Source organism: Oryza sativa, chromosome 1 (genome assembly GCF_034140825.1).
Source record: "Oryza sativa Japonica Group chromosome 1, ASM3414082v1".
In the NCBI taxonomy this organism is placed as follows: Eukaryota; Viridiplantae; Streptophyta; class Magnoliopsida; order Poales; family Poaceae; genus Oryza; species Oryza sativa.
The window spans coordinates 31907041-31926943 of NC_089035.1; the positions used below are offsets into that span (position 1 = coordinate 31907041).

General features: G+C 44.4%; 4 protein-coding genes and 1 pseudogene across 4 annotated transcripts; all 5 read right to left on the reverse strand.

Moving 5' to 3' along the window:
- Positions 1-1315: 1315 nt before the first annotated feature.
- Positions 1316-5921, reverse strand: LOC4325546 (dynamin-related protein 5A). The gene is made up of 8 exons (XM_015769194.3): positions 5461-5921; positions 5131-5322; positions 4732-4938; positions 4186-4614; positions 3858-4085; positions 3585-3780; positions 2361-3018; positions 1316-1669 (listed from the first exon to the last, which is right to left on the reverse strand). Exons 1-8 carry the CDS (start codon positions 5830-5832, stop codon positions 1483-1485), a joined length of 2469 nt encoding a protein of 822 aa, XP_015624680.1. The 5' UTR covers positions 5833-5921; the 3' UTR covers positions 1316-1482.
- Positions 5922-8145: 2224 nt separating this feature from the next.
- On the reverse strand, positions 8146-11162 carry LOC136355492 (homeobox protein HAZ1-like; annotated as a pseudogene).
- Positions 10987-12105, reverse strand: LOC9268422 (early nodulin-like protein 1). The gene is made up of 2 exons (NM_001409404.1): positions 11849-12105; positions 10987-11744 (listed from the first exon to the last, which is right to left on the reverse strand). Exons 1-2 carry the CDS (start codon positions 12033-12035, stop codon positions 11218-11220), a joined length of 714 nt encoding a protein of 237 aa, NP_001396333.1. The 5' UTR covers positions 12036-12105; the 3' UTR covers positions 10987-11217.
- A 1116-nt stretch (positions 12106-13221) lies between these two features.
- On the reverse strand, positions 13222-14820 carry LOC9270858 (uncharacterized). Its single transcript, XM_015773736.3, has one exon. It carries the CDS (start codon positions 14793-14795, stop codon positions 13656-13658), a length of 1140 nt encoding a protein of 379 aa, XP_015629222.1. The 5' UTR covers positions 14796-14820; the 3' UTR covers positions 13222-13655.
- Positions 14821-17272: 2452 nt separating this feature from the next.
- Positions 17273-17981, reverse strand: LOC4325548 (protein S40-1). The gene has a single exon (XM_015790782.3). It carries the CDS (start codon positions 17940-17942, stop codon positions 17514-17516), a length of 429 nt encoding a protein of 142 aa, XP_015646268.1. The 5' UTR covers positions 17943-17981; the 3' UTR covers positions 17273-17513.
- Positions 17982-19903: the final 1922 nt, after the last annotated feature.

The window sequence follows — 19903 nt, forward strand, 5'->3', positions numbered from 1 at the left end:
TCTGTCCGAAGTATATGAAATAATATTTAGATCGAACTTTTTGCCCGGGTAATAGTCGAGAATTTATTTTTTATTTTATTGATTTTTTTTTGTGTGTGTGGGTGGGTGGGGGAGGGGTAATTCCGGGAATGCCGGGATTCCGTACTCTGGCTGAGACCTAACGGCACCACCGTGACAGAATCGAATAGCATGGTGGGCAGCTGAGGCGTACAGTAGACGGGCACATCTCTAGCCAACTGGCTTTCTTCCTCCATGATTTGCGAAAATGGTGAAACAGGCGACACCACCAACCATTGACCAGACGAATAGACCAGGGGAGGAGGGAAGAGGGAATTGTTGGCCACTTACTCCAGAATGGCATCGATTCCCAGAAAGACATTCCTTTCGGACAGGTACACGAGCTTCCAGTGGACTAACATCTACCTTTTGCATAGCTGCTAAACTTGTGCAAGATTTGATTTGAAGGGAAATTAAAATGGCAGGCGAGGGCCACATCCGTAAAGCGACAAGCAAAGGTATATCAAGTTATCAACGGGGTAGTTGAGCGCTTGAGATTTACAACAAGCTATGCAACGCTAGTGTAGAGCACGAACATGATAAGCAGATCTGGTCTGGCTCACCGTGGTCCACAGCCCCTGCCAAACACTCTTGCCGCGGCAAGTGAGCCAAGTAGGCAGGTCCTTCTTACCAAATAGAACTAGACCTTTACACCAGTTACTCCCAAAACGAGCTACTTGAAGTATGACAGAGGACAATGGCTTAAGTTACAAGAAAATACAGTTGTGGGTAAAGGGGAGAAAGTGGGAGAGCATGAAAGAGAAATGGGAACGAAAGCAGAAGATGTTGCCTGACCTCGGCGATTTTTCATGCAGATGACAGGAGGACAGTTGAAATACGTTGAAATGGACGGATACAGGGAGTCATCAACTCCAACTAACAACGGCGTATAATTTATTAAGTACACACCTGCACACTTCACCTCGTGAGTCGTGACCGAATCTGTTGAATCGGTTCGATGGTGCACCCATACACACCTCAACTCCAAATTAATACTAAGAAACAGCCCAACCAGACCACCCGTTGCATATACAATGACAAAACAACAGAGCAAAAAGGGCAATACTGATGGTGTTGTATCTTAAGATGATTTGTATAAGTGTTCTTTAGGAGTTGTGCACACACTGGTACGATTTGAGATCATCAAATCATCTACACGTTCTCTTTTTAATCTAATTCTCAATCATAGCCAATTTTTTTAACAAGGAGGTTATCAATGTTGAACAGATGAAAAGTGGTACGACATGTCAATAAGGAATTTGACAACAGAAAGACTACTTGCATTAAGAACAGAAGCATTGAGCTAAAAAATGCCAAACAGCAGTAGAAACTCACCAGGAACTCCGATGTATCATCTTTACGGATATACTGAAGCTCCTGGATACATCATACATGCCTGTAGACTAGGCACCAGAAAAATCTTTGTTACAGGGTCCGCGATATGTTCTTGAATTCATTCAAACAGGACAACAAAATCTTTTGACGTTTCAGCAGAGACTGGCGCTCGTTCTGGATAGCATCAACAGCACCAGGTGCCACGAACATGTCCATGAATCTATCGTCATTAACAGCAAACAGCTCGAAGCCAAGTGCCAAAAACAACCGCTCACGACTGCATTGCATAAGTTGGAGTACACATATCAGGGAAGGACAAAACTCACGTGTACTGGACAAGCACACAAATTTAAAAGGCTAGCATCTACTAACCACGCTATCAATTCTACGTGCAGTAGCAGGCTAGCAGCTATGCCAGAAATATATACGGTCCATAACTAATATTGACTATCTACTGTACTTATGACATATAGTATTCTACTTCCTCCGTTTCACAATGTAAGACTTTCTAGCATTGCCTACATTCATATATATGTTAATGAATCTAGGCATATATATGTGTCTAGATTCATTAACTTCTAAATGAATATGAGCAATGCTAGAAAGTCTTAAAATCTGAACGGAGGGAGTACATTTTAACAACATAGTGATTCAGATGGTTATTCTTGAAAATCCAAATATTTTACTCATTCACTGCCTATATACTGTGTCACAGGAACCATGGTGAACATGGAATTTCTGGGTTATGAAAGTGTTTGAAGCACACCTCACAAAGGAAAGTCCTTAATGTGGTCATATGTTCTCAGCAAGATAAAAACATCAATGACAGCAAACACTCATCAGTCAGTGGGTTAAGGATGTGATAAGGTGGTCGAATAGATCAATTGTAGTACTTCGAATAACTACCAAACTGAACAGAAGAAAGACAACAAAATGTGTGTATAACATAATTGAAAGATCAGGCATACCATGGGGTCAAGAATCCAGAGTTCAGTGCAGAGGGTACATTCCTTTCAATCAGGACTTCCCGCATTTTGGCGAAATACTGAGCAGATATTGAGCATATGCTGGAGTATGATGATCCAGATTTTGAGCCCAGGTCATCACCACCAATCACATTGTTATGATGATTCCTGTTTGCATATGCTGCCATCCTTGCATGTCTTTTTCTTGCACCACCATCATTCAAGTTTCCGTTGTCTTTCTTCTTGCCACCATTCATATCAACTGGCAGATCTGGAGAAGGTGTCTCAGGAACCGTCAGCTGGCTTTCTCTAAGAACTTCCTTTGACTCATTTCCTTTAGCAGGTGGTGTCATATGTTGACGATCCTTTGGTGGCACATTCTCCTGAGCTTCTTCAAGGGCAGAACCGCTGTCTGATAGGTCAAAAGATGTGACTCCCGGGAAGTGGTTAAACCTATGCATGGAGTTTGCCACAGACCCGACACCACTAAGGAAGTCATTCTCGTAACAAATATGAGAGTAGGGACTTGTAACAGAATCAAGATGATGTCTCACTATCTGCTTGCATTGCTTGGACAATTCCTTGACAAACTTATAATATGAACAGCGAAGAGCAGCAAGGAAGCCAACATATCCATCCATATCTTCAACATTTTGATGATCTGCCAGGAAAATATAATAAGTATGAGAACCATTGAACAAATTGGTGGACTCCAATTGACTTCTAAAATATGCTAAGGCTCAGCTATAACTCCATGCAAACGATGAAATTAATGAGATACTCTTAGAGTTCTTACAACATAAAAATGAAAAGATGATATATTAGCTAAATATCAAAAGCTTGAATAGATAAACATATACACAAGTGATCCATATTAATATCAACAAAATACTAACCCCCCAGTAAACACCCATGAAAATGATTGACCATATAAATTTTGCATGGACAACGTGATCACAAGTAATAGCAAAAAACACATCACAGAGTTGAGGAATGCAGTTAAATTAATTGCAGACCATTGGTGTGAAAAGAATTGGAATATATATTTTGCCAGTAGTGTGTGTTGGCCAACAGAAACTACTAATAGTCAAGTCTTTTGTCTGCTCGTATCACACTGAACAAATTATTTCTATTAATCATAAAAGATGGTCAAAATCAGTTTCAAGATTAATAGTAACCATGTAATTGTAGGAAGTGAGATGAACCCCACAGGCATCCAGATCGTACATTTTGAGTCTTGATAGCGGCATCGCTCCATTGCAAGGTCAAATAGACTTTGGAGAACAAATGCAAGCCGATCACATGCTGTATCGATAAGGGGAGCAAGCCATGATCGTGCAGCTGCACGTGCTATCTCAGCTGCTGCCTCAGTCAACCCACTACTCCCACCTCGTCCAGCATGTGCAAGTAGTATGTTTGCAACCTGATGATATCAGTACCACAAATTAAGCAAACTTTCACATAAAATTTTGTAGACATGTGCTTGAATCTAAAACATACCTTCTCTCTTGAAACCTGTGGACACTCCATTGAGTATGTTGCACAGCGGAATTCATGCATTACTCTCTCAAAAGCTGCACCACCATATAATTTAAGACTGGAGTTGGGTGGTTTTACAGGCATGTTAATGCCAGGCCAGCTGCCTATACCACTATGCATCTGTTCCTCTTCAGTAGTTTTCCCCCATAGCTCTGGTGCTGGATCAGCTGCTCCATCAAGTAGTGAGCGCTATGGTAAGAAAGTAAAATTTCAATTAGTTCCAGCACAAAAATTAGCAACAACCTTTAGAATGGAAACGGTAAGTATAGGATGTGTCTTCTTTGCATACCAAATGCGTGCAGATATTAGCAGCATGAAGCATCGCTGATCTTCTCAGCTGAGAGACATCAGATGTAGCTTGCAGTTTGGAGTCCAATCTGGATAGGTCCATTGAGACTTCACTACATCTCTGCTCTAACAATGCCAGGGTGGCTGGAGCTGCTTCTTTGTACCTCTTCTGAAGTTCAGATTCCAGGTACTTCTTGAGACAACTGAACCCAATGTATGGTCCATATTTCTCTTCATTGAAGCCACCCTTAACATTGTCTCTCAAGTGACGCAACACATCGATATCAACCTGGCAAATTTGCCTCCGGAACTCTTCATTGGAGATTGTTCCACGATCCTTTGGAAGAGCCACGAAGAACGGGTGTATATTATCCCCAAGGTAGCCACTTGCGCTTAAGTAGCTATCGACTTCCCAACTTTCGGTAAATTCCTTCAATTGGTCAAGACAGAGGCATTTTCATAAGCCACAACACCAGTACAAATCATAGCTCACAGAGAAGACGTAATCAAACCCTATGTACACATGTTGATTGTTCTGAAGGAATACCTTGAGGCGGTTATCAAACTTGGAGATGACGATCATCGTGCGCCTGAAAGTGGGATCAATATCTCTGATGGCATCCAACCAGAGTGATGAGCACCACTCAACGCTGCTTTGCTGGAGGAACAGAAGGAGGCGATGAGGTGGGCTCGCCAGCGACTTCACCATTGACAGGATCTCTTCTGGAGTACTCTCTGGCTCACCTTTCTTAGCCTACAAAAATAACACAACAATTCTATCAACTAAGAACATAACTGACAGAGCAACCAACGCAATCTTCTTCATTCAGGTATGAGAAGTCACAATCTAACAAGCAATCTTCTCCATAGAGGTACGCCAAGTCTCAATTTAACAAGCAACCATATTCACTAAGGTGTGAGAAGTCCTAATTTCACCTGTACTTACCTTAAGCACGAAACCTGGAGTGTCAATGATGGTGAGGTTGGGGCAGTAGGCGTACTCGGCCCTCATGACGATGGGCTTGGGCGAGACTGCGGCCTGGATCTTCCTGAGGTGCGCTTCAGTCCGCTGCTTGATGAGGTCGGCGATGGCCGTGGCTAGAACCATGGGACTCCCGTACTCCTCCGAGTCCTCCTCCTGAAACGCGCCGCACAAACACAGGGCTGATGAGCCGTTGGCTCGGCTAGGCTTGATCCGAGAGAGAGAGAGAGAGAGAGAGAGAGAGAGAGAGGCGAGGAGGGTTGCGAACCCTAGGGGAAGAAGCGGGACGCGCACCTGGAAGCGGCACCGTGGATCGAGGGCGGTGGGGTCGTGGACCATCTGGAGGACGAGGGGGCGGCGGGTTCCCATCTCGACCTCCCGGACGTTGAAGCGGAAGCCGAGGAGGGCCTCCAGGAGGGAGCTCTTCCCGTCCGACTGGCCGCCGATGGCCACAATCTCCGGGATCGGGAGCTTCTCGCCGAACGCCACCGCCGCCGCTTGCAGCCGGTTGTACGCCTCGAACCGCGCCTTTGAGTCCGACGCCGCGGCGGCGGCGGCGGCCGCCGCCGCGGCGGAGTCTGCGGCCCGTCTGGTGGAAGGGGACGGCGCCACCTTAGGGTTCGGTGTCCTCCCCGTCGCCGGCGACGAGAACGCGTTGGCCGCCATGGGGGATGGGTGGTGCGAGTGGCGCTGTCCCCTTTGGATTTTGAATTTGAAACGCGGAGAGGCGTGGGAGTAGAAGCGGCTCCGCGGCTGGCTGGGAGCCGTTTCCAGATGGTCCTATCTATAGTTCTGTACACACACATGGGAAGAGAGAAACTGGCCTACCATTGAGATTTCCGGCCCAGCCATCTATAAAAGCCTTTTTATTTTTTTACAAGGACAGCCTTTTGTTTTGATCTCTCTTTGGAACTATATTTAGCAGTTCATCTATAAATAAGATACTAAAAACAACACCACAAGTAGTTCATAACTAACATAGCTTAGGGATTTCTTTAGAAAGCTTACTTTAGGGTTAAAGTTCACACACAGCACTCACCAGTTAACGATGCAGCATTAAGCAGATTCGTCAGTTGCAAACTGCAGTTGCTAGATAACATCATCCAAACATTCTGGCGATGGGCGAAATGAAATGGCTTACTACAGTTGGAGGTGAAAAAACAGAGGTATAGATTTCAGTCACAAATACTTCTCATCAGTTCACTTGGCACTCTTAATTCAATACTCCTATGTTACAGGGCACGGCAAACAACACATCTACTGTCTGCTACAGACTATGTCAACACTTTTACAGTCGATTAACCATTCCTGTAACCGGAGTATGGCAGCATGAATTTCCAAGAGTTATCCAATCAGAAACTCTGGATGAACAGCCAAGGCTCCAAATGGAACAAACATAACAGCAACAGTAACCAGGCTTCTGTGACTATAAATACGAACAAAAAAAAAATCTTTGCTTCGACGCAACTAATTGGCCCACCCTCGTCCTTCCAGACTGGACGCCACCTCACATGTCTCCTTTCACCCATCCCCAACCGCGTGCAGCGCATCCACTCTATTTACGTAACCACCAGATCCAATGTTACTCAATACCCATCTAGTCCATTCCTAATTATATGGGCCTAACCCATTATGACGTATGAGCATGTTACTATGACATTAAGCGATACAGGCAGCATCCAAAACTTGACCTGAATAAGAGAGTCCTCAAATAATCCGAACACTAGGGAGTTTCACCCGTCGTCTTCATCTTTCTCAGCTCCCACTGTACTGCCTTTCGCGTAGCCTCATCTGCATGTTCTAGTCTAGGGATCATTCTCTCTGTGGACTCAACTTCTGGTGTTCCAGCATTACTTGCCCTGGTTTTCTCTAGTACCGCATTTTAGCAAGTCGATTTCTTTGGAGACAATAGAGCAATCTTGGTTGACCACATTAGAATTCACAACCACATTCTGCCCACAGTTGGTATCTTGTCTTACTGGAATACCTTCAATGAGATTATTGTGTGTTTGTGTTCCATCCTTTCCTCAGAGATCATTTCATTTCTATCTACACTTACTTTTTCCATCACCATTTCATTCGATCCTCTATGCTATCAACAGTATTGGTATTATTATTCTCAGCTGTATGGTTTTCAATGTTGTTCTCTTTTTTTGGTGGCTGCTACTCTTGATTAATGACAAAGTACTAGAAAACCATTTACTAACCTGTCAACAGAAACTCTATTCAGGAGGAGAAATACAGTGACAGCCCCGCAAAAGTGCTCATGGGAGGAAGAACAAAGATCACAGTTTAGAACCTGATTGAATGTGAGGCCTAGCTCTTTGTGCAAGATTTTTATTTGTTGCACAACTAGGGTACGGATCTTCCTTGAAATATACCTTCAGTCCTACAAGAAAAATTGGTTGTCCATGAAATAATTTAGTAATGTAAGCAATATACTCTCCAGTGACGAATAAGGGATGGTTTGGGCATTAACACTGTCCAAAACTCAACTTTGACTTTCAATCTATTATATATTTTATTAAAACAATTTGAGAATCAAGGCCTAGATATTACAAGGTCATTGGAGAAAAAGAAAAACAAAATCTTTAATGTTGAGAATGGTATGGGTCCAGATTATAATACTCTAGATTAAAACAACTAATTCATGTAAAATACAACTCATAAATATCTTAAATTCGGACTAAAATATATTAGAAGAGTTCACACTAAATATAATACAAGATAACTGAAAATTCAGAACAAAAAATAAAATAAATAAGCGATTTGATTCCCATGCAAATTATGAAGTCAATTATCTGCATACCAATAATTCGAAGTAAAGATGGAACTTTAATTTAGTCCCACGTAACGCACAAGGAATTCAGCTAGTTTCTTTGTACAATGTGTTTATAAAGCATGATAAAAATATCCAAAAGTACTTTCGAGACAAATCTACACTTTAGATTATGCATGTCCAACCTAATATCCAAAGAGATATCAAAAGTTAGAATCATAAAGTTGGATCGTGCATTTCCCAAAGAAGAGCTTATTTGTTAGCTGGAGAGGATAGTTGGTTTAATTGTTAAAATGTGGTGGTTGTGGGGAAGTTCAGATTGACTAACATAAGTAGACACTTAATTTTTTATACTTGATTAATTGCAGGACCAAAGTGTTTATTTCTGGCTATGCTACCATTGCTATTGGAGCAAAGCACTTCAGTTTGTTGCTCACTTACTGAATCACAAAGCCTTACATTCAGTGGGGTATGTTCATTATTCTGGTGCCTAACTGGTGCTCTTCTAGAGAATCATTTTCCATGCTGAGGTGATTCAGCACATTGTCTTCTAAATTTCCCTTTTGATGTGTACTACCACTCTTCATCATCACTTGAATCAGATGATGCTTTTCCATAAGCCTCCTGTAGATTCCCACATGAAAATATGAAATAAATGGAATGGAAGTTAGTAATATCCAATCATATATGCAATGGATTCCAACGATTTTCTTATTCAAGAATGCATCAGTTTGAACATTACTAATTGCAAATCTCGTTAAAGAGCTACAGGTTTAAAGCCTCCATAAAGATTGGCAAACATTAGTACAAAACAGCATCACCAGCCTGGAATCAAGAAATACTCTTTCATTGGAAGTGTTGTCTTATGCTCTGGCTACAACTAGAAAAGAAACACAGGAGAGAAAAACAAAATGAGAAGAAATAAATTAGGATTTGGTTCATCAATGCTTATTGTGAAATTTAGGCCTGTCCTTATTCTCAGTTAGGGTATGACGGGCCACCGAGAATGCTGGTACTGGTTCCAACTGGCCTGCAGTGAAGCTCTAACAGTATGAACATGCGACTAAGGTGGAGCTCGGCTGCTCACTGCAGTGAATCCAAAGGAAACTAGGAGAGTGCATCAAAGGCACGACATGTTGGGTGCTTAATCAATAGCAAGGGATATGCTATTTTAAAAAGAGAGCAAAGTGAGTGTTTTATATAATTCCAATGATATGCATGGGTAAATACACATCCACACGTGCACATAATCTCTTGTTTAACACCATTAATACAGCGAAGTATATTATCAGCAGGTTAACATAACTGAAAATCTGAAATACTAACCACTTGGTTGCAATGCATTGTGCACAACAAGGCAGCAACCATACTACAAGATGCTGCATGGCTTATCAGCTAAGTTTATTTAACTAAGCTATGTGAGTTGTACATGTAGTATTATGAGCCATATATTTGTCCCTCTAATTGTTACTTGATATGTCTTTCCTTATCGATTACATTTATTTCCTACATAAACTAACCAACTAACCAACCATTGATAAAAGAAAACCAATTCACTATATAGAAGAATCAGGATAAGGATACATACATCATACAGTTTTTTGTAATCCAAACGCTCAACTTGTCATTTGCCATTGCTAGCACCATGTCTTGCTCTAGCTCTATCGCCATAAATACAAGATTCAAATTTTCTGTGTTAGGCTCACTATCAAAAGCACTTCCATCAGTATGATCATCAGTATGATCGATCGTTCTGATTTGTGATAATGAATGTCTTGATATTTTATCCTGACCATAAGTGCACAAAAATCATCAGAGTCAGAGGTGAAGTCTGATTCATCTGACTGATCCAAAATGGATTCATCTGACTGGTCCGAGTTTGATTCATCACGCCAACATTGTACTCCATGCTGTAAATTCGCACCACAGGGAAAAAAAAAGGAGGAGGGAGCAACTACAATGCAGCATTGTGCACATGAAACCCTAGATCTTCGGAACTAGAAACTAGCAGGCTAGTACCACCAGTCCACCATTGCAAAACAGGCCTTTTAAATCATGGAAAACAATAGAGCACGAGCGGCAGGATTGGTAGAGACGAATAGACGATGAGTTATTTTGTATCGCTGATATGAAGATCCCCAATAGGGTCTCCGCGAGTGGGAGATGGAAGGAAAACAAAGCTGGGCAAAGAGCGGAGCTACAGCTTGGCTTGGCCGGCAGGTGGAGCACTTGCGAGTGGCGGCGCGTGCGGCAGGAGAACGGCGGCACGCCGGAGGAGATCAGTGGGCAACGAGACAGCGGCCGTCGACGAAATCAATGGGCAACGAGCCAGGGGAAATAGTTACCTGTTACCCCCTCCTCGATCGGGGGCCGCATGGCGGACGGCAGCAACGGTCGACGCCTCGTCGGGCGCAACCGCGCGCCCCGAGCCGGAGCCGTGTGGAGATGACGGCGACGGGGGCACGGAGCACGGGACGCTGGAATAGGACTATAGGAGGAGGGGGAGAGCGGGGCACTGACCTCACCGCGGCTTCGGCGGCAGCGGCACCGCGCGCCCTCCCGGCGATTCCGCAGATTCCAGACGCGCTCCCGTCTCGACTGCCAGGACGCGACGCCACACCGAGCAGTCCGGCCCAGAACTTCTATAGGCCCAGCTTGGGCCACTATTAGAATGGCCCAATTGAAGTCACTCCAGATGTACTGAGCACTTTGGGATGAATGATAGGATGTTTATACACTAATTAAAAGTATTAAACATAGACTAATAATAAAACTAATTATATAAATAAGAGTTAATTCATGAGACAATTTTTTTAAGCTTAATTAACCTATAATTAATACATGTTTACTGTAGCATCACATACGCTAATCATGGTCTAATTAGGTTCAATAGATTCGTCTCGCGAATTAGTCCAGGCTTATTGAATTGGTTTTGTTATTAGTCTACGTTTAATACTTCTAATTAGTGTCTAAATATCTGATGTTACCTGGATCCAAACAGGGCAATATCCGAAGAAAATATTGTACAAAATTATGCATCTCGTTGAACCATGAAGGCCAATGGTACTTATAGTCGAGCATGTGCCTTCATTATCCATACATGTACGTGTAACAGCGTTCTCTTTATTTTGTGCATCAGTTTTAAGTCTTATACTAATTTAACTACCAAACTAACTATGACTAACTCGCTGACCACTGTGACCTGTATGATCGCCATGGAGGTAGAACGTCCTGGCGTCCTGCCCAGTCCTAGTGTGGCAGTGTACAACATTTCAGAACATCAACAAAGCCCCTAAAACCCCAACCACAACACTGGCAACCACGCCGGCCAACCCTGCCGCGCCGGACGTCGGCGGTGGCGCGCCAAGCGAGCTGCTGCGCGACATTTCCCCGCCGCCAGAACCACCCAGCGAGCTCTTGCCCGGAGCCTGCGCGTGCTCAGGCGCCGAGCCCCAGGACGGCGGCAGCGGCGGCGGGGTGGTAGCACCGGCTGGCGGGAACGCCTGCCAGGACCACGACTTGGAAGAGACAGGCCCGGCCGCCCCGGCCGGCTCCGGCGCCTCGGACGGCTTCGTCGGGCGCACCGCCATCACGATGATGTACAGCTTCTGCCCCTTCTGGCACCGGTCCTCGTCACCGCTGATGAAGAAGAAAGGGCCGGACCTGTCGAACCGGAACACCGAGCGGCCGGCGGCGACGTCCTCGAGCCGCTGGACCGGGTTGCCCGTGCTGCACGTGTCGAAATCCCCCTCCGTCACCTGCAGCACGGAGCCGCCAACCTCGTCGTCGTGCAAGAACACTGCGAGCCAAGAAACGCGCCGCACGTACACTTGAACGATTAAACCAAAAAAAAAAACACGTAGTTATACATCGATGAGGGGATGATCGAGATGATACACGTACCAATGGTGTCGTTCACCTGGAACCGGTTGCGCTCGGCCCAGTAGTTGAAGCTCTCGGCGGGGTCGACGACCCAGCCGTCGCGGCCGCCGGCGTAGAAGACGTACGCCTCCGACGATGAAAACACGGCGACCAAACCCAGAACGGCCATAAACCAAGCTGCATATGGCCACCTCCTGGAAGCCTCCATGGTCACCACCTTGGTCGATCGATCGATCAGATACGCTACGGAAGAGAGAGCAATTAAGGTGCACCGAGATGGGAGTATGCGTATGGCGGGGAGGTAGCATATATAGCGCGGGGAGGTAGCGATACGGTTGCTGACCGCGGGAGGGCACAGGTGGAGGCTCCCGAGAATGGCTCTGCTATGACTCCGCATGAGCCCGCTGTGGAAGTGGAAGCGCACCGCTTTGTGTGTTTGGGTTGTTGCTGCAGAGCTCAATCTTCTCCGGGTCTACGACGTCATGCGCGCCAAGAATCCGAGGAAGGGAATTCCTCTCTCCCCTATCTGTATTGGCTGCTACCAATTCTGACGTGCACACATCAGGTTGGGCAACGTGGTGAATCGTACAAAGTAGAAAACCAGACGATATTTATTGAGTTGTATATTTTTCTTCGTTATCAGTTTGTATAGATGAAAATTTGGACAAGGTAGACATTAACATGCTCGCTTGTTAAAGTTTGTCGTTAATTTGGCTGGAGGGTGAAGAACTGAAGAACTAAGCAGGAAACGAACTGAGAGGTGCAAGCGTGCAATTGTGCCAGCGGCGTGCAATTGTGCCAGCGGCACTGATTCACTGAAGGGACAAATACGCATCAAGAGCTAGCAGGTTCATTTTCAGTCGAAGGCCTTGAGGATAGAGTGAAGTCGTCGAGCTGAAAGCCTGAAACACGAGTGCAGATTGCAGAAATAGAATCACAAGTCCAGAAATCGAACTCATATGGACAATTTGAGATGCGCCAGATATGCCTGGCATTGTCTAGCCGTATACAGTTTGCCATCTGATGACTGATGCTCACCAGATTGGTCACATTCAGAATTTCATATGCCTACCCCAACCATTGTCAATACTGGATAACAAAACATTAGTGAACAACATGTTGCACTCTTGAGTCTCTAACTGCAAATCTGGAAGGCCAATCCAGAATTTTTTGGCTAGGTGAACAGCTGACCAGACAAACGAAAATTTCATGTCTGATACATGAAGGGGATGAAGCTAACCAAAAGATAATGCATTAGACATTTGATGTTTGCACGGTGGGAGGCGCCAAATGTTTACATTACGGACAAGGGAATGAAAAGTTCTATACAGGCAAAATGAACGCCTGTTTTATCTGCAATTATACGAACAACAGAACAAGGGGACAATGCAATGTTGAAAATAACAATTCTCTTTCTATTTCATCTGCTATCTAGCAATTAAACCGTGGCTTCAGCACCAAAGTGCGACTGTTCAGAGACAAGAATGCAACAATATTCATCAAAAGATTTATCTAGATACACATAGAACTGATACTATACTACTCCATTACAGATCAGAGCAAAACCTTACTAAACTACAGTACCTCCGTGTCTGTGTTTATGCTTCTTATAGTCCATTTGCAGAAGAGCCAACCGAAAGAAATATACAGCAGTTAACATCAAGTCTATTTTTCACAAACAATATCGTCCCACCTTTTCTCTCCTAATTCATTTTACAGAAATTCCTCAAGCTGAAGATTGCAGCATCTTCTCGGATCCTCCAATTAGTACAGTTTTCATATTTAGTTAGAGAATCACGAAAGGGTTAGGAGTAATCAACCATAAACCTCAGCTCAGGTGCTCCTCAATCCAATCGAACATTTCATCAGTGTGCAAGCTCGTCATCTCATGGTATCCATATGCAAGATTAAGCTCTTCCTGGATGTGATCAGCCCACCCAGCCACCTCCTCCCAGAATCCCCTCTTCACCACTGCATCCTTCCATGGCGTTGCGCGGCCATCCTTCCTCATGAACCCTCTCTCATCGACGAATCCATCCTCCGTGAACACCCTCCAGATCCTCTCGGACAATCCCCGGTTCAGCCCCGGGATCCTGTCGGACAGCATCGTCGGGGTTAGAGGGAGCTCCAGGCTCCGGAGCTCATTCACCTCAACGCCATTGCTCCGCAGCATCTTGGAATTCCTCTCCACCAATGCCGCCCTCCGCTGGTCCTTTGGCATGTGGAGGAACATGGCGGGAGGGTATCCGGCCGGCGCGCCGCCCGGCCCGAAGGAGCCCTCGGCGATCATAAGCACGACGGCGGCGAGCTTCATCTCGGCCGCGAGCCTGGAGACGAAGTACCCGCCGGAGGACGCGCCGAGGGCGGCCACCGGAAGGTCCGCGAGGCCGTTCTCGGTGGCCCAGGACCGGATCCCACGTTTCGCGGCGCTCACCTCCTTCCCCATCGACCAGCACTCCCTCGCGCTCGCCAGGGCCAGCACCGCGAACCGCCTCCGTAGCGCGCGTTCCGTGATGGCGACGTCCTCCGGCAGGCCGACGCACCCGGGGCAGCGCGGGGACGGCGGCCAGAAGTTCTCCGGGCGGCAGTGGCACCCGTGGGCGACGAAGAGGACCGCCCTGGCCGGCGCCGCGGGGAGCTCCCAGATGGCGCGCGCACCACCTATGGACCCCACCGTCGGGGACAGCAGAGCATGGCCCCCGCCACGTGCTTCGTTTACGCGGCCAGCGGAGGTGACGGCCCGGGACGGCGTGGTGGTGGTGCCGGAGTAGAGGAATACGCCGGCGGCAAGGATCAGGAGGAAGGCCAGAGCAAGAACCGCCGGGACGGAGGTGATCAGAGCTGATCTCCTCGGAGGCGACGACGACGTCCGGCTCGGCGGGTGAACCGCGCCGCGCATCTGCTTCCAGGAGAACCTGGTCCTCTGGAGTCGGGACGGGGAGGCGTCGCGCAAGAGCACGAGTGGCATGAGGAGATCTGGCCGCCGGGGCACTGGGAAAACAGTGTGTTGACATTCGCAAGCCGCAAAAGGGAGGACGAGATCGGTGGAGCGGTGGGCTGGAAAGCCTGGAAGGATAGTGAATGGGCTTACATGAGGGTATGGAATTGGCCCAAGGGGACGACACATTATGTTGCTCCAGTGGGTTGGGCTGTCATTTCCGGCCTTCATAGATCAAGACCCACATGGGCCTTCGATTTATCATTTTGGTTTTTGCTACATGTCACTCATGTATTTTTTTTTTCACTCAAATTTCCGCCCGACACTCCCTGTTACTTTTCCCAAGGAGTAGAGCCTCAGCCCTCACATCTACTAGGGCTGTGTATGTGTTCGATACAGGAGTTCCCAGCTCCCCTCTGTCTTTTGTGTTATTTTATAAAAAGTTTATATACGAAAGTTGCTAAAAAATCATATTAATCTATTTTTTTAAAAAAATAGTTAATACTTAATTAATCACGCACTAATGGACCGCTCTATTTTCCGTGCGTGGGTGATGGGTTCCCAACACCCACCACCAAACACGGCCGTTTCTTATAAAAATGCCGAAGATCTTTGCATGGATCGAAAAAAAATTGAGTAAATTTTAGAAACTACGTAACTATATTTTAATAAAATTATCATAAAACAATATATTTAGATCCATAATATCACAAAACCATGAAACAAATCATTTGGTCTGCGACTGATAACTCATAAAATGTCATATAAGAAAAAATAATAATTCATAAATAAAACTTTTATATTTGTATTATTTACGGTTTAAGACAATGCTGGAATATAAACTACAGTTAAAAAACCGTCGAATTAACTCTAAAATTAAGACTTTAATATTTAAATTTTTTTAGCAGCTTATAAGCCGAAAGGCTAATGACTGGAAACTACCTATCTCTAATATTAAAAAAATTGGAGATGTTTTTTTCCGGCATTTTAGTACATCATCTGTATTTGAGTCAGTTTTAAATTTATTTGCTTTTGGAAATACAGATCCGTGTTTGAGTCGGATTTTAAGTTCGTTTGTTTTGGAAAATACAAAAGAGTCTTATAAGAAATATTTTTAAAAAAACTCACGTGCTAACTTGAGATGAAAATCAGACTCCTAATTGCATATCATGATTTTCTAAAAAAAATATCAAGTGAATTTCTAAAATAAATTTTATCCTAACTAAACCGTATAACAATAATAAGATTAAAATAGCATTCACCCGTTGCAACGCACGGGCATTTTTTCTAGTTTAGCATTAAATTTGTCACATAAATACATATGTAAGGTTACAAATTCAGCGATAATACTATTACAAACCCAAGAGGCAAGAACTCTAACAGAACAATAGTGCTAGCTACTAGGGATGTAAACTCTAAACTATATGTGTAGTTTTATGATAATTTATAAGACTACTAGATCTAGTTTTATGGTCCTTTGTCGTTAAATATGTAGTTTTGCGTAAATATGGATTAAATATATAGTTTGTGATTGTTTGATCCAAATACACGCTTCAAATACTTTGATTTCGGTGATTCTTTTTTCTTGTGTATGTGTGTCATTAGCTTGGAAAAAAAATCCTACTCGAATATTAGCTTAGACCAGATGAGACAAAATCATCAAGCCGGTTTAGCTTTCTAGAGGGGACATCCTTCCGAGAGGCTTCATAAAGTTAATCCTAGGTCTATCTCTACTCATCAGGGTTTTTTTTTTTTTTGAAAGAACCCAACAAGCTAATTTTATATTATAGAAAAAGTGAGAGAACTGACAGGGGAGACGTTCCCGGAGGAATTCTTCCTCAGGGTATATTTGCTTTCTTCTAGTATTGTTTTGTGTTCCAATCTTCCAGATAAGACATAACGGGCAGATTTGGTGCAACATATATATGCTTTATCCAGCCCACGGTTTGCCGGACTTGAACTAATCAGCACACCGTCTTGTGCACGAACCAGCTGCTGCATAGGAGGATTCGGCCTATTTTATGCAAGTAGTCCACTTCCTGCGATCCTGTCTCTGAAGTGCCTGCCTTGTCTGAACTTTTTTAGTATATCACCAATATTTCGTCATCGTCGAAAGGGACAGCAAACCACCAGGAAATTCCGAGTGCATGCAAAGTCGCCAGAAAATCAGTGATGGTTGGTGTGCAAATGATCAACTTGTAGTCCAATATATCTGAGGACGACAAATTGGTATGGTAGAGACCAAATTGGTAAGATGGAGAGTGGAGACCGGCTCTGCTACTACTGTGTCTTCTTTTTACAAGCGCCTGTTGTGTTTGGTCGCTTCTTAACCCTTTTCTTTTCATGATCAAACAAGCCTCCGTCGGCAAATAATAACGACAAATCTGCAGTCTCAAGAAAAACACTTACAGAATTACAGTACAGTGCAGAGTGCACCACACCATGAGATCGAAATGGTGTACGTGAAATCAGACCTTCGTTATTTTTGGCACAATCAGCATGACATACGTCGGCCAGATAATAGCGGCCCCTCTCATGTTTAATTACAATGCACCTTATCTCTCTGACGCCGATGATTTCGGGTCTTAATTAACCACCTTATTTCTGACCAACTTACAATCTGATGATATCCCGTCAGGAAAAAAAAAACTTACAATCTGAACAATCTGATATACACTAGTACAAAGTAACGAACTCGATCGATCCACACGATGCAACGAAACACGCCGCCGCGCGCTGCTCAACTAGCTAGTACTCGTCGGGGCCTCCGCCGAGGAATCCGGTCATGTGGAGCACGGCGTTGCGGACGGCGCGGAGGTCCCGGCCCTTGAGCGTGCGCCCGTGCCCCACGCACACCGACGAGGCAACCGTCCTCCCCTCGGAGCCCCGCCTCGCCGCCGCGACGTAAACGTGAGGGGGCACAATCCTCGACGACGCGCCGGCGCCCGCGGAGTAGTCCGTCCTCGTGCCGTCGTCCTCGTAGTAGCCTCTGCGCGCGCCCGCAAACGTCGTCGTCGTCGGCGCGGGGATGCGCACGGGCGCCGACGACGATGAAGGCCGCAGCGGCGCCACCGGGCACACCGCGGGTTGCGCGGCATGGTGATGGTGGCGGCAGCGCTCGTAGTCGCGGTGGTGCTCCGCCGGCCACAGCACGTCGGCTTCCTGCAGCTCTTCCATATATGCGTATCCTCCTTTTGCCTGCACTAGCTAGTGTCCGTTCTCGCGTGTACATGCCCGGGATTAATTTATAAGCGCGGGACGCGGCGCATGGCGTCATGACTCATGCGGGCGCAGTGGAGAGTGGACTGTAAGCGTCGGGCGGCGGCTGGGTAGCTCGCGGTTTCTTGACAGTGCAGATCCGGATCGGAAAGGAACAATATGGTCGACGCCGACGTGCATGCAGCGGTGCACGCATGTTCCCTTTCTCGTGTCAGTACTTGAGTACGTACTTGACTAAATGACTAGAGTGAAGAAGACGAATATTATCATAAATAATCCTATAATTAGACGCTAATAATACAATTTTTTGGCCGGGTTGCCAATAATATATACAGTACAATTATCCAAACATGCCAGTTTTTTTTAGCGTGGATTGATGTTTTTTTATGAGTATCATGGACTTGGAATTATTTTAGCTGGCGTACTTAAGACAGATACGCCGGTGCTGAGAGACGGCGAGCCCTTGACGGAATGATAGGTCGCTGCCGTGGGTTATGGATCAAACTAGAAGCCCTTGACGGACACTGAAGCAATCAACGGTGCTTGGACCTGGCGTGCAATTGTTCGGCAGGGCGGCGGAGTACTCTAGCAGTGGGAATCACTCTCCAAAAAAACCAAAGTATATCTGTATATGTATCACGCGCCGACGCGCGCTAATACTACTACTCATACGGTACATATATACAAATTATTAGGTGTGTAATCCTAAAGCTCCTGGTCAGCGCGCTCTTTTAATTTAAAAAAACCATAAAAACAGTACTGTAAGTGCGTTTAATCTTTGCTTCTGGGATAAGAAGAATCATGAACATGTAGTCAGGTTCAGGTAAATTTTTTATGGTAATAAGTACCTCTCAAATAAAATTATTCTTTTACATTATAGAGAAAACAGGATGACGCCACTAAGCTATCCAAAACTTGATCAAGTTGTCTTAATTAGGAAATATTTTATGAAATTAGATTCTTGCATGCAATCCAAATAGTACGAAAGCGATATGACAAAGATAGATTATGATTATTATGTCACTTCATGAGTATGTAAGAGTAAATTCGGTGTAACAATTAGAGAAACAAAAATACACCCTACATTCTAAAATATAGTAACTTCTTTGTCTACTGCCTCATCTTAACCAATAACCAGGGTTCAAAATTCCGGAATAAAATTTCCAAAATTTCATACCCCCCACCCCTACCCCACGATATGATATTATTTTGGCCGAATTTTTTTTGTGAATTTGGTAATATTTTGTTCAAAATTGACCAACATTTTTTCAAAGTTTTAGAAATTTTGATATATCGGTGACCGTCGATAGAATGGCCCAAGCCAAAAATATTAAACCCTGATGACAACCATATATCATTTAATTTTTACCTACTTGGCTACTTCTCATCTCAAATCAGTGACAACGATTCCCATTTAATTTCATATATCTTTCTATAATCCATGTGAAAAAAACAAAGTATTTATATTTTGAGACGGAGGAAATAACAAGTTATGTGTCAATTATGCGGCTACTGTCTACTGTCAGATTTTATTATTTTTCTCTAATGATTTATCAATCTTTTAGTAGGGAATTATATATCAAATTAAGCTTGGCATATTTAATTAGTTGTGACATCATATAATCAATGTTGCCAATCTAGCTTAAACTCTTCTATAATAACTATTTTAATTGTTTCTTTAATAAGAAAGATGATACATGGGGTGTGTGATTGTAACACCTAAGATCTCATGTTTAATTCTTGACAGACTTATAATTTTCTCTAATAACCAAGTTTCTTCTTGGTTGTACTTATTTTTATAAGCAAGATGATTTACGTCTTCGACCTTTGTATATAAGGATTTTCACAATCATAAGATTGTGTTAAAAAAAACAGTTTTAAGTTATAGGTTCATAGAAATCCGTGATGTTTCTCATAAA

What these genes read in the sequence shown, in the direction of transcription:
- LOC4325546 (XM_015769194.3), bottom strand. Translation starts at nt 5,832, where the DNA reads ATGGCGGCCAACGCGTTCTCGTCGCCGGCGACGGGGAGGACACCGAAC. An exon ending in AGTTTGATAACCGCCTCAAG is followed by an intron (nt 4,615 to 4,731) that starts GTATTCCTTCAG and finishes GACCAATTGAAG; the next exon opens with GAATTTACCGAAAGTTGGGA. An exon ending in CTAATATCTGCACGCATTTG is followed by an intron (nt 4,086 to 4,185) that starts GTATGCAAAGAA and finishes TTCTTACCATAG; the next exon opens with CGCTCACTACTTGATGGAGC.
- LOC9268422 (NM_001409404.1), bottom strand. Translation starts at nt 12,035, where the DNA reads ATGGAGGCTTCCAGGAGGTGGCCATATGCAGCTTGGTTTATGGCCGTT. An exon ending in CCAGGTGAACGACACCATTG is followed by an intron (nt 11,745 to 11,848) that starts GTACGTGTATCA and finishes CTTGGCTCGCAG; the next exon opens with TGTTCTTGCACGACGACGAG.
- LOC9270858 (XM_015773736.3), bottom strand. Translation starts at nt 14,795, where the DNA reads ATGCCACTCGTGCTCTTGCGCGACGCCTCCCCGTCCCGACTCCAGAGG.
- LOC4325548 (XM_015790782.3), bottom strand. Translation starts at nt 17,942, where the DNA reads ATGGAAGAGCTGCAGGAAGCCGACGTGCTGTGGCCGGCGGAGCACCAC.